This window comes from Montipora capricornis, chromosome 7 (assembly GCF_036669925.1).
Source record: "Montipora capricornis isolate CH-2021 chromosome 7, ASM3666992v2, whole genome shotgun sequence".
In the NCBI taxonomy this organism is placed as follows: Eukaryota; Metazoa; Cnidaria; class Anthozoa; order Scleractinia; family Acroporidae; genus Montipora; species Montipora capricornis.
Genome location: NC_090889.1, coordinates 47,756,083 through 47,769,109, shown reverse-complemented (window position 1 = coordinate 47,769,109; position 13,027 = coordinate 47,756,083). Strand labels below are relative to the sequence as shown.

Genomic DNA, 13,027 nt, shown 5'->3' with positions numbered 1-13,027 from the left:
GCATAGTTCTGTCCAAACCACACTCACCACGCTCAGAGAACGTGTTTGGATTCTCCGGGGTAGACAATTAGTGAAACGTGTATTGAGACGTTGTCTTACTTGTCGAAAACTCGAAGGATTACCCTATTCCAGCCGCAATGTTCCGGATTTACCGGGCGTGCGCGTCTCAGAAGACCCACCATTCACTCATACGGGAGTAGACTTCGCTGGACCTCTTTTCATTCGAGGAAATTCTACCGAGAGCGACAACGACAAGTGTTATGTATGTCTATTTACTTGCGCATCTACAAGAGCTGTACACCTCGAACTAACACTAAGTCTCAGCGTGGAGTCTTTCCTGATCTTGTAACTTCAAAGTGCTACTGCGACAAAAATACCCTTTCTCTGATCTCTCCGGATATCAAATCTACACTACCCAAATAGTAATTGTTCCAAATCTTAAGTCGAAATTCCCAAGATAAGTACGACAAATATGACAGTAACTACCTGCTCTAACTGTCCGCCATTTCTCAAATTAGAGAAGTCCGAGGTGGAAAGCAGAATTAGGTCGAGAACTGACGTCATAATCACAACCAAACTCTGAAAACGTGGTTAATTCAGTATGCTGAGTGGGAGCAAAAACAACAGCTACTCAATAGTCTTTTGCAGATGAATTAGCCACATTTTAGAGTTTGGTTGTGACTATGACATCAGTTCCGTTCTCGACCCAATCCTCCTGTAAAACTCGGACTTTTCTAATTCGAGTAATGGCGGATGGTATGTTATACCTATTAGGTAGGTCATTTCTATACCCGGCCTTTTTAAGATAATCAAAACAAAGGGAATGAGGGTGCTGGCCACGAGTACAAAATATGTACTTGACTAAGTGGGAGAGCCGAATGAAAAAATATTTGGCTCTTGGTCATGGCATACGGTACCCAGTCCCCTCAGTCAGCTCGGTTCCGTCCACCTGGCCTGACCCAACTTTGTCAAAATGTTATCACATGACCAATTGGGAGACAAAATTGATTGAAATATTAACTCTCGAGACCATATGCAAACGGTACTTTCATCAGTGTTTTTGCAAAGGAAAGAGCCATACGGGTCATAGGATTATGACTTTTATATTAAAAATTAATAAATATTTAAAAAGGACTGTGAACCATTTTCTTGACGTAATAAGTAAAGTGACCAAATTAGTATCTCATGCACATGTCAAGCTTATTATCCATCCTTGCAAAGTGGTCCAAACTCAATTTAAAGGAGGAAGAAGGGTGACTGAGACCAAGAATGTGCAAAAAGCAAGAACTTAGAATTGTCTTCATTGTTCAATTTTTGCTTGTTTCGTTGTAATAGGAAAGTTGTGGCGCAAGGCACTTAATAAACAATTGGACAAAATTAACAAAGCATCAAATTCTGGGTAACTGTCATATCACAAGGCTAGAACGCGTATTACAACTCATTTTCGTAACTCACTGTACAGTCCAAAGAGGTCTTTTCCAAACACACTGCACATACGGAAGGCTAGACTGCGAGCCATTTCTCATTTTGCTTTCAGTTGCTTGAGCGAGAACGTGTGGATCTTCATTTTTTTCTTTTTCCATGTCTTAATGCCTCTACCCACGCTTCTAGAGGCTGCGCCACTCGTGAGCGCTTTCTCATTGGACTGATTTTTGGGTACCTTTCAACCAGGCAGGCCGCATGAGTTTGCAAATATGTTGAAGGGTTTAACTTTTCATTATCTTTTAGTTCTTGTAGCAGTGATGACTTCATCTGTGTAGGAGTCAGCAAGTCTGCCAAAAATACTTCCTTTGGAGAGTGACAAGTGAGTTTCTATTTTTTTTTTGTAACGCATTGTTTAACTCACTGTCCAGTCCAACGAGGTCTTTCCAAACACAATGTACATTTCTACGACAGTAATTGCCATGCAAAAAATAACAATAAAAAAAACTAGATAGGGGTTCCATTCCATCAGACTGGCCTTATGAGTTTGCAAGCACGTTCAAGGGTTAAACTTTCCTTTGTCTTGTCTTTTTGTTTCAGTTCTGATAACAGTGATGGCGTCATCTGTGTACAAGTCACTGAGTCTGCCACAACACTCCCTTTGGAGAGTAAAACGTGAGTTTGTATGTTTTGTCATTTAACTAAGCAATCATAGATCACGGTGTTAAAAATAGATTAGTACATCCTGCTGTCATAAATCCGACATGTATCAGTCGCTCATGTTGTTTTCAAGCTTGCTTGCATTTAGGACATTATAGAACACATTATTTACAACACGTCGGCATGAGCATTTCTTTTTAGCATTTACTTATATTCTCATATATAACCATGAGTACTCTTATTTTAGCACTGCAATTTGCTCAGGCGGAGATCACATTAGAAGAGATGGTGACGACTCATCATCTGATGAAGGCTCTCAGGTATTCATTAATCAACTCTTGAATTTCTATGCGCGCACTAAATCTACAAATCACCTCCCATCCCTCTGTAAAAATAGGTAGTTAAATAATCAGTGCATTAAAGTTATCTAGTCACAGTTCTGTGTCGTTTGACGTAACTTAAGCTCACACTTGACCAAATTGATGTAGACAATCTGACAGGATACAGGGCAAATTATAGACTTTGCCCAGTTAATCTGATTGAACAAAATTTTCTTTACAGGCTGGAAGTGAAACAGATGAATGCAATGTACAGTACTGGAACGATAATCCAATGCTACTAGTTTATGCAATGGGTCGACGAAGTGGCATAACCACAGAAGAAGCCGTTGAAATCCTTTCAAGCCCAAACATTCCAAGTTCAAAAGTATCACAGGATTTACCCACGTCAATATCATGTCCATTTGTCCATTTGGAGGCACCGCACGTGAAAACTGTGAAGAACCTTCTGGCCGATGACATGGGAGCAACGTGGACAAAGACATTCTTCTTCAAGCGACCCAGCAAAAAAAGACCACCGACCAAAGTCACAGGGGAAATGTTTGGGGTCCTTGGTGTATTCAAGTGCTGGCGGTAGTCTTACCGCAATAAAAGTGACCCAGAGTAACTTGGAATACTCATACATTTAACAGGTTGGTACCCTGTGGTCTGTATTTCGTGGTAACCAAATAGACCTAACAATTAGGTCAAATTCGAAAATTCGTAGGCCTTCGGATAACCAGCTGAAACATTAGGACGTTACCGGATGAAGTTCTGCAAACTGAGTGTTAACATCGGAGATCTTAATTCCAAAGCCTTATAAATTAGTTAGTTGAAGTCGGAAGATTGGTCTCTAATTTTCTGATAAATTTAAGGCGGAGTACAGTGACAGGGATTAATGGTTTTACTCTCATACGATCCCAATCGAGTAATTTTTAACCGATATTTTTTAACCAGACGTGCAAAGGACTGAAGTGAAATTTTGATAATTGAATTAAAAAATTCCCGTGGATATCGAACATTGTGTCTTAAGCATTTGAACTCAACCTTTTTTAATTTGGCGATAAAAATGAATTTTTCTTATTGTTTCATTTGAGAAATCTGATTATGTTGTTAAATAATGACAAAATTTTGTCTGACATAATCGTATTAAGAATTGCGACTTTTTTCTTACGGTGCAGACGGAAAACAACACAGTATGGCCTTGGTACAATATGTATTTGATGGTGTGGAGCATGAATTGTAAGCCGACTATCATTTCCAAATCCATGTTTTAGCATCTGGCCACACCCATAACATTTCTTCACCAACAGGTTGCAAAACTGCAGAAGAGCAAGTTGGTCAGCCCCTTCCTGCATGTGTGGTGAAGACAGTAAGGTACCAGGTCTGGGAAGTTCATCCTACCAAGAAAAAATAGATGGTATAATAGCAGAACTCCACGTGCACCTTTCGCGGAGCACCATAGCTAAGAAAATATGGTAACCCATCCATGACGTCATGAACGTCCGTCCGTCCGCCCCTCCATGTATGCCAATGTGACCAGTGTCACGTAACCATATCACGGACTCAAGTTTAGAGCTCATCAAGAAGGCAATACTCCACTTTACACTATAGCTAGTTTACAGCATACATCTTTCATATTGGACATCAATGTTATGGTCAATTGACACCTATCAAAACAAGGTATCCGCTGACCAGTATCACGTGACCATATCGTGAACTCAAGTTAGACCTTATCTAGGTCAGCTGTTTTTTTTTTAATGAAGGGGGTAGTTTCTAAAGAAACTGTGGTGCTGCGTCGGTGGGGAAGTAGTATACAAAAATTTGGTTTTATCAACAGAGTTGATAATGTAAATTGGCCACCGTACAGAGATTCTAAAAGCTGACATTTCGAGCGTTAGCCCTTCATCAGAGCTGACGTTTCGAGCGTTAGCCCTTCCCTCTGACGAAGGGCTAACGCTCGAAATGTCAGCTTTTGCACGTTTTATGGGCATTGAACTAATGTAACAAGAGTCGCTAGGGCCTTTGCTATGGAAATATTATACCACTGCTCAATAAACTTATTGTCCACCTGTTTAGCGCCGAAGATTTGGTGAAATTATCTCAAAATGTGCCAAATTCTCAAGAGTAAAAGGATTCCAATTTTGGCATTATATTTCGGGTTACCTTCACATTTTTCTGTTCAGAACATATAAAAAGTAGAGTCCAGGTTTTAGCCTACGCATAGGTAAAACCCAGGACTCTGGACTCGTGCATTATTTTTCGGGATCACCTCTACAGTTTTCTGTACAGAACATATAAAAAGTACAGTCCAGAGTCCAGTCCAAGGTCCAGTCCTGGTTTTAGCCTATACCAATCTGTTCAGATAAAAGTAAATGCTTCAGTAGACTAGACACACTGTTATATAAGCTTGTCAAGATACATTCATTGCATTAAAGCATTATATCTGAACAAAAAATTATGCCATGCACTTTAAAGTCTTACTGTTTAAATTACACATGTAGCCTGGTAGCAAGCCATCTGCGAGGTCAGGAGGAAGGGATCTCTTTTCCACCCTTCATTAAACACCCAACCCCTCTAGAGAGCTTGCTCACAGGGTTAATTACACTTATATAACAGCAAATCCTGCCTGAAAGTGTATATTAGCTCCATTCCTTAACCCTTCCATGTGTACTGAGCAGTCAGATGGGCCAGTCTTGTTCGATAAAGCTAGAAATTCAGATCTAAAGGATTTTAAATTTCAAAATGCCATTGTCGACAAAGAAAGCAAAACATTTACATCATCTGATCAGCATTTTGAGATTTTTAAACCATTATAACCCAGAAATTTGAAGTTCAAGTAAAGTAATGCCATCAAATTAAGTGTTTAGTTCATTTAAAATCCCTCGCTTTTGAACAATTTTCGTGCAGAAAACACATTCGTAAATTCCCGCCAAATCAACTTTGTGCGACACGCACACGCCTGCTTGCGTAAGTATGATGACAATCATATCCTGTGACAAGTCCCGACAAGGATGTCCTCTGCCAAACAGGAATTTCAACCACATCCTCCAAGGCGACGTCATCCTTGTGTAAGGTCCCTACGAAGTACCTCAAGTTTGCTCTTTCAGCAACCATTCTCAGTAACATGTGAAAATATTCCTTCTCGACAGCAAACAAAAAGGGCGAGCATAATGATTGAGATTGGTTACAAATAATTTGTAGCCACACAATTTGAAGCCCCAACAATTAGGTCATTTATTGCAATGCTATGTGGAACAAGATATATAAACAAAATGAAGAATGTAGTGGTATTGCTGCTTAACTATGATATTTTCTATCATTAATCAGACATGTCAAGACAAGAGGGGCTTTAACACCACTGCATTACATTGTTATTAAGATAACATCAAAGGACAACAGTACTGTTACAAAGTTCACTTCAATAGACTTTCTCACTGGAATGACAATGATTGGAAAGTTCAAATCATTTTATACAATATTATCAACAAGATCCAATATCAACATTCCATTTACCGGTACTATTCTCTGTATCATTCTTCTTAGGGTCTTACATGTACTTGCAAGAAAGATATTATGACATGTCATCCTACACGTATTTCATTCTAATGACCCTTATTTTTGATCAAGTAGTGAGTGATACTGTATGGAAAAATTTGATGCCAGTCATTACTGATTTGTTTTGGCTGCACATTTAACATGATTTCTCTTCTATTAAATACATATATGAAATTATACTTTTGTCACATATGTTTAATTCTTGGATTTCACATGACGTCACGGCCGCCATGTTGGTGTCCCTAAACAATGAAATGGCGGCCATGTTGGTATTTCGATCCAATCCTCCAGGAATTGAAAGCTATTATTATGCTAACGTCTTCTTTTGTTTTCGTTGAAAAACATGGCTGTCAATCACGTGAGTGAAACCCAAGAATACTAGATGCTTTCAATTACCAAAACAATTTTACTAAATTAACTTGCATGTATTATAGTCCACTTCATGGCAAAAAGAACCAAGTAAGGTAGGCTATGGGAGAAATGGGGAATGTTTAAATTATGCAGTTCTTGGTAAACCAAGTTTTCAAGTACTAGCTATAACTGTTTTAGTGAAATATAGCCTGTAGATAAATCCTCAAAGCATGATTGTTCTTGTTGTTTAATTTATTTCCCATGATCAAAGATAGACAAATATTGTCCAATAGTTACATGCATGTACTAGTAACATTACAACAGGGAGGGGGACTAAAGCAAACATTACAGGAGTTTGCAAAGTAGGCCCCCATATTAAAAAAGTATAATAAGCTTATATTTTTTATACATATATAATTTATATATGTAGCTTTAACTATAATTACCTTAGTATCAAATTAACCTAAAGCTTATGTAATAAAAACTATTAAAATCTTCAACATAGGTTGTTGAAAATTCACGTATTTATCGAAAGAGCTGCTTTTGATGTGGAATACTTTTCCAAACGAAGACTGCATCCAGTTGGGCTCGTGTCCTCTGCAACAGTACAAAGACGTAACATCGAGTGAAGCGATAGGCAAAGATAAAGCAGTAAAGGCATGTAAACATTCATCCATTCCACAAAAAAACTACTTTGTCAGTCGTTTAGTGTGCAAACTGAGGAATAGTTGTTGCAACAGAGCTGGCAGCCGGCAAATTTATCACCTAATGCAAAGGATGATAAAGCACGTCAGCACCATATTTGTTTATTTTGTTAAAGCAGTCGGACGATGACGTCACAAGGATGATCCGAAAATTCAGATCAGCTGGGACCGCTTCACTCTATGTTACCCACAGTGACAGAAAAGGATGCGTCCTCTTCGAATTTGTCACTTTCGTAATTCCATCGTCATGATGTTTTCGTAAGACTTTTGTCACATTCAGTGGATACGCAGATACACAGTCGTTTGCTCAGTTCCAGTACACCCGATTCCCAGTACAACCAGCCTCTGATGAAAATGCATAACGTTGTTCTTAAAGCATGATGCTCTAGCAAGACAGAATGATGTATAACTTGTGGTGTGTTACCGGCCTTACCAACTAAATAAAGATGAAGATGAACTGCTTTGAGATTTATTTAAATGTATTTCTGGCCCTTAAGTGTGATGCTCGATCAAGCGAAACAAGAGCACTGCACAAAAAAACATCAACACCTCTATTCCTCCTTATTTGATCATTCTCCTTCTTAATACAAGTAATCTCTACATATCGATTTTAGATATTCAAACATTCTTAAAGCGTTGCTAGTGCACACTCATTACTCTATGACTCACTAAACAAATTTAAGCATGCACCGTAAATCATGCTACATCGCTCACAATTAATTCTTCTCTTTTCCTCCATGGGGCAATTGTTGTCAAAACAACAAACATGTTCCCGAAAACATACTTAATCTTTTACCAGCAGCAATCAGGAACGTAGCAATGTCTTTTTGTTTACAAAAGCAAAAGAACTCCTACAAAAGTCCTTTCATATAACTATAGAGTAAAAATGCTAAAAAAAAATGCTAAACGCTCGCAACATCTTTTAGAAGTTCTTTAAACAAATCTTTGCCGCGGTGAACCTATCGCCAAATGAATTCTGCCAAAGAAGAAGAATGTTCTTTCTTCCTTTCGTTAGTTGCCAAGTTCACCTTCAGCTGTCTCCATTGGCCTTCTATTTTGTTTGTGTCAAAACTATCCAGGCTCACGAATTCCACTGAGTGATTGACACTTTTGTGTATGTATCCATATTCTTCTAGATTAGTGTACGCCTTCCAGCAGTCCCTCACAATTGTAATCCCTGGTTCTATCCACTCTTAAATATATTTCCAGTGGCGTTACTTCACTTCTGTTCTCCACGGTTACGATGAAGCATTTTCACGAATCTTCTTCTATGCCACCAAACACCACACTGCCCCTTCGTAACATGGCCGTGATGATACTTTCTTTTCCCGATTTTGGATTTGTCGATTTGCACAATCTTTCCTGGTCCTCCTAATTTATCGCGCCTTTCGAAAAGTGTGACTTCACACAGTTCACAACAAAACTTGTCCCAGTCCCCAGCGGTGTGGGATCCCAATCATAGTTGCCTTTTAATTTGCCATTGCTTTAGTCCTTGGCACCACCAATAAGTAAACTTGAACACTTCCTCCACAGATAAGTTTGATTGCTCGAACCAGCTTCTTTCTCTCATTTTTTTCCGTTCTGTGCCGTTTCCGACCAACCTGTCCTCTGCATTCCCAAACATAACCGTCCCCACGATCACTGCATTCCACCTATTTCATGTTGCATTTATAGATTTCACAAATACGATTTGCTGCAATCAGTTTCTCCTCCTTTAGCCATTGAATATGAAATCTTTATCCCATAGATAGTTTTGGAGGAAATCGTCATACGTCAAAATTTCCTCTTCAGGCTTCTCTCTTCCGTAACTACCTCTGGAACGTGAACATTGGACACCAACTTCTTTTCAGTCAACAGTTGAACATCCGACTTGGATGGTGATTTTCCTCATCTGAATTACTGAGTACATATTGAAGTACCACTGAAAATTTGGCCACTACAGCTCATGGACTCTCTGCTATACACTGTCAATTATACCGACTACGTTTTCTGCATCATTGGCGACCAAATTAACCGTTCCTGTTGACGCTAAATGATTGCTTCAAAATATCATACACTCATTTTGCATTTGCAAATGGACTCTCTGCTATACACTGTCAATTATACCGACTACGTTTTCTGCATCATTGGCGACCAAATTAACCGTTCCTGTTGACGCTAAATGATTGCTTCAAAATATCATACACTCGTTTTGCATTTGCAAATAATTTCTCAAATTTTAGGCCTTCAATTTCGAATTATTTCTCAACTTTTCTCCTTAAAATTTTCTTCACTTCGTGCTTTGCATATCTCGTACCAATAGTTTTCACATGTTGCCAAAATATCTCACTCTTCTCTGGTACTTACAATGGCTTATAGCGGAGCTCTGCGCGCGCCAATGCCAAACGGCTGGAAGGTGGTCTAAATCACTCTTTCTTGCATCCTTTTATCGACCACATTCCCACGATGTTAAAAGTCTCGATGAACTAGACGCCTCTCTGCTCAAACTAGGTGATAAACTCCACAAACATGATGTGATTGTCGCAGGCGATTTTAATGCTCCAAATATCTCATGGGATAATCTCGAGGTTCCAACAAATCCTTCTTCTTCTTCCAGGAAATTGATTGAGCTGACTCAAGAATATAATTTAATGCAGTTCGTAAAGGAACCAACTAGGCGACAAGGCAACTCAAGTAACACCTTAGACCTTGTCTTATCAAATAGCCCAGACGTCATTTGTAATGTAAGTGTAGAACCAGGAATTAGCGATCATGACATAGTGTTGTTTACCCTGAAGCTATCCTGCCACAAAAAACGGCATGTCAAGCGGAAAATTTACATCAGAAAGCGGCTTGACAACGAGCGTATTAAATTGAAATTAAAAACACTTGCTGAAAAGCTCAACACTCAGTATAATAACAACTCGGTGGAAGCGAAGTGGAATGATTTTGAAAACAGTGTTCACAACATTATGGACTCTTGTATCCCGTATAAGATGACAAGTTCAAGATACAATTTACCCTGGTTCAATCACTCGCTTTGACGACAATCCAGGGCGAAACAAAGACTATAAAACAAGGCAAAGTAAACTGGATCTGAACATCATTGGAAAAAGTTTTTTGCCGCCAGGTAACACATGCATAAGAATCTTAAGTTGGCAAGAGAGGAGTATATAAAGGGCCACCTCAGTGAGGCAATCAAGGTCAACCCAAAACGTTTTTGGTCCTACGTAAAGCGGCTTAAACAAGAAAATCCAGGGATAGCAGATTTTGAAGTCGATGGCAAAGTCATAAGTGATGGTCTTCTTAAATCAGAAATTTTAAACAGCCAATTTTCAAGTGTCTTTACTGAGGAGGACCTTGAAAACATTCCAGAAATGCGCTCTGATCCTACTCCTGGGTTGGGGTCTTTAATTATTTCAGAGCAAGGAGTCTTAAAACAGCTGTCTTCGTTAAATCCAAACAAGGCCAGTGGTCCAAACCAGACTCGACCCTGGTTTCTTAAAACGTTTGCCACAGACATTGCTCCAATACTGACTGACGTCTTTCAAGACTCGATAGACAGTGGCACTGTACCCTGCAGGTGGAAGGAGGCAAATGTGTGTGCAGTTTTTAAAAAAGGGAAAGAAATCTGACCCTGCTAACTATAGACCTATTTCTCTTACTTGTGTTGTATCGAAGATCCTCGAGCATATCGTCCACAGCTTTATTATGAAACATCTAAACCACCATAACATCTTAGCAGACTGTCAGCAAGGTTTTAGGGCAAAGACATCCACAGAGATGCAGCTAATTCTTACCTTACACGACATTGCAAAGACTATCCAGAGCTCATCTATCCATGCGGCAGTTTTAGACTTCGCCAAAGCTTTCGATAAGGTCCCTCATAGGCGACTCCTAAGGAAGCTGCAGTACGATGGAATCCAAGGCTCGCTCCTAAACTGGTTAGAGTCGTTTCTTACACAACGTTTTCAATCAGTTGTTTGTGAAGGCCAGACATCAAGTCAATGTCCGGTGGCTTCTGGCGTACCCCAGGGTACAGTCCTCAGTCCTTTGCTTTTTTATTATACATAAACGACTTACCAGATACCATGCAATCATCACTTAGGCTCTTTGCGGACGATGCTTTACTTTACGACATTGTCGCTACAACAAGTTGCAAAAATAGTGGAGACACTTCACTTTCTTGGGGTGTTATTAATTTCCCTATTATCTCTCACACTGCAGCCCCCCTCCCCCACTTATCGGTGTTGCTAGCAGGACAAAAAAATGTTGGGAACTTAAGCAGTCAACATTGAAAGGGGGAGAGGGGAGAGGAAGTTGGAAAGGTTTAAATTCTAGATACGGCAGGCATTGGAAGCTAGAAAAGGTGTTTTTTAATGAAAGTGTCTCAACAATTTTGCAACTTGTTGTCTGAGTTGGTTGTCACTGTATTGGCGTACGGTTACTTTGTTTATTGGAACGGGAAGGCGTCTATCGTTTGCGTTTAATATGGTGTTTCCAAAGAAAAGGGTTTAATTCTCTGATCTGCTGTGAATGGAAATTGGCCAGCGATAAACTGGATTTTGGCGGAGTTTCCGTATGACGTAATTTGAAGGCATTTCAGTGCTTTCTGTGAGTCAAGTCGAAAATACACATAATTGTTTACACGAAAAGGTGTGATTTCCATCCTTTCACTTTTTAAAGTACGCTAGCAATATCCTGGAACTGATTTCGAAATAATTTGCCTGAAACACCTATATTTTGGTGGACATCTAAAGCACGCACAACATGTACGAAATTAGCTGTTGTTTACGAGTGAGAAACAGACATAACCACTCCTTTAACTGCGATTGCATGCCATTTAAAGGGAACATCCACTTTCCGAAAAATCAATTCTTACCAAACATTGTTATACAAAGATACATTTTCATAGAGGTCCATTTGTAACATTACTTATTGCTTTCGGGCTAGTCTGCTTCCAGAGAAAGGATTGGTAACGCTTACTAGCAAGTCTTCTAAGTGACGTGTCGGGTACAGGCTAATTCCATGTTCTTTGGAATGACTGACTGAGCACAATGATCAAAAGAAAGCACCCAATTGTGCTAAATCCTTTGCGAGATTTGTTTTACAATGAGATACAAAAGTGAACAAATTTGTGCCGGCTACACATTATGACATTTATATGAAACGGTCTACACGGTCTACCAGAACTTTTCACTGAGAAAATAATATGATATCATATTTCTTGCTGTTGCGATGGTAGATTGTTGGTAAATGGAATAGACGATATGTACAGGATTTCTAACTGTGTGAGCTTTATTACGAATCGCCTGGTAATGTATTGGATTGATTAGAAAAGAAAGTACTAGTTGAATTGTGCTGTTTCCTCGAAGATACGATTTTCAACTGTAACTCCGCCATCCTGCTTGACGTCACCAAGAAACACAATAAATGGTATTGTGTTACATAATACGAGCCATGTGTAACTTTCGGAGCATCAGATCTGCAGTGCAAAATACTTTGCTCGATTTAGTATTTGGTACTGAGTTTTCTGTTAGCGATGATAAGTCCAAACACTCGCAAATCGATGCTACCGTATGTCAATAATTAATATCCTTTCGTGTTTGGTACAATGTGCTTTGCACTTCGCGGGCAATCTTCTGAAATGTTTCAGAGCTTATACGATATTTAATGATTGTTTCCTTAGTTCCTGCTTTTCTACGTTGAAACGTTTCCCTATAAGATTCAAATCCGGACTGGCAAAATTATTGCAATCAATCAGACAACAAGTTGCAAAAATAGTGGAGACACTTCACCTTCTTGGGGCGTTATTAATTTCCCTATTATCTCTCACACTGCAGCCCCCCTCCTCCCCCCCTCCCCCCCATTATCAGTGTTGCTAGCAAGACAAAAAAATGTTGGGAACTTAAGCAGTCAACATTGAAAGGGGGAGAGGGGAGAGGAAGTTGGAAAGGTTTAAATTCTAGATACGGCGGGCATTGGAAGCTAGAAAAGGTGTTTTTTAATGAAAGTGTCTCAACAATTTTGCAACTT

General features: G+C 39.3%; 1 protein-coding gene across 1 annotated transcript in view; it reads left to right on the top strand.

Moving 5' to 3' along the window:
• The first annotated feature begins 10,128 nt into the window (after positions 1-10,128).
• The window catches only part of LOC138056146 (uncharacterized), a 3,600-nt gene continuing 701 nt past the window's right edge, over positions 10,129-13,027 (top strand). The window contains exons 1-2 of the mRNA XM_068901976.1: positions 10,129-10,590; positions 10,673-10,935. Coding sequence (XP_068758077.1) covers positions 10,129-10,590; positions 10,673-10,935 — 725 coding nt within the window. The remainder of the gene's footprint in view (positions 10,591-10,672; positions 10,936-13,027) is intronic.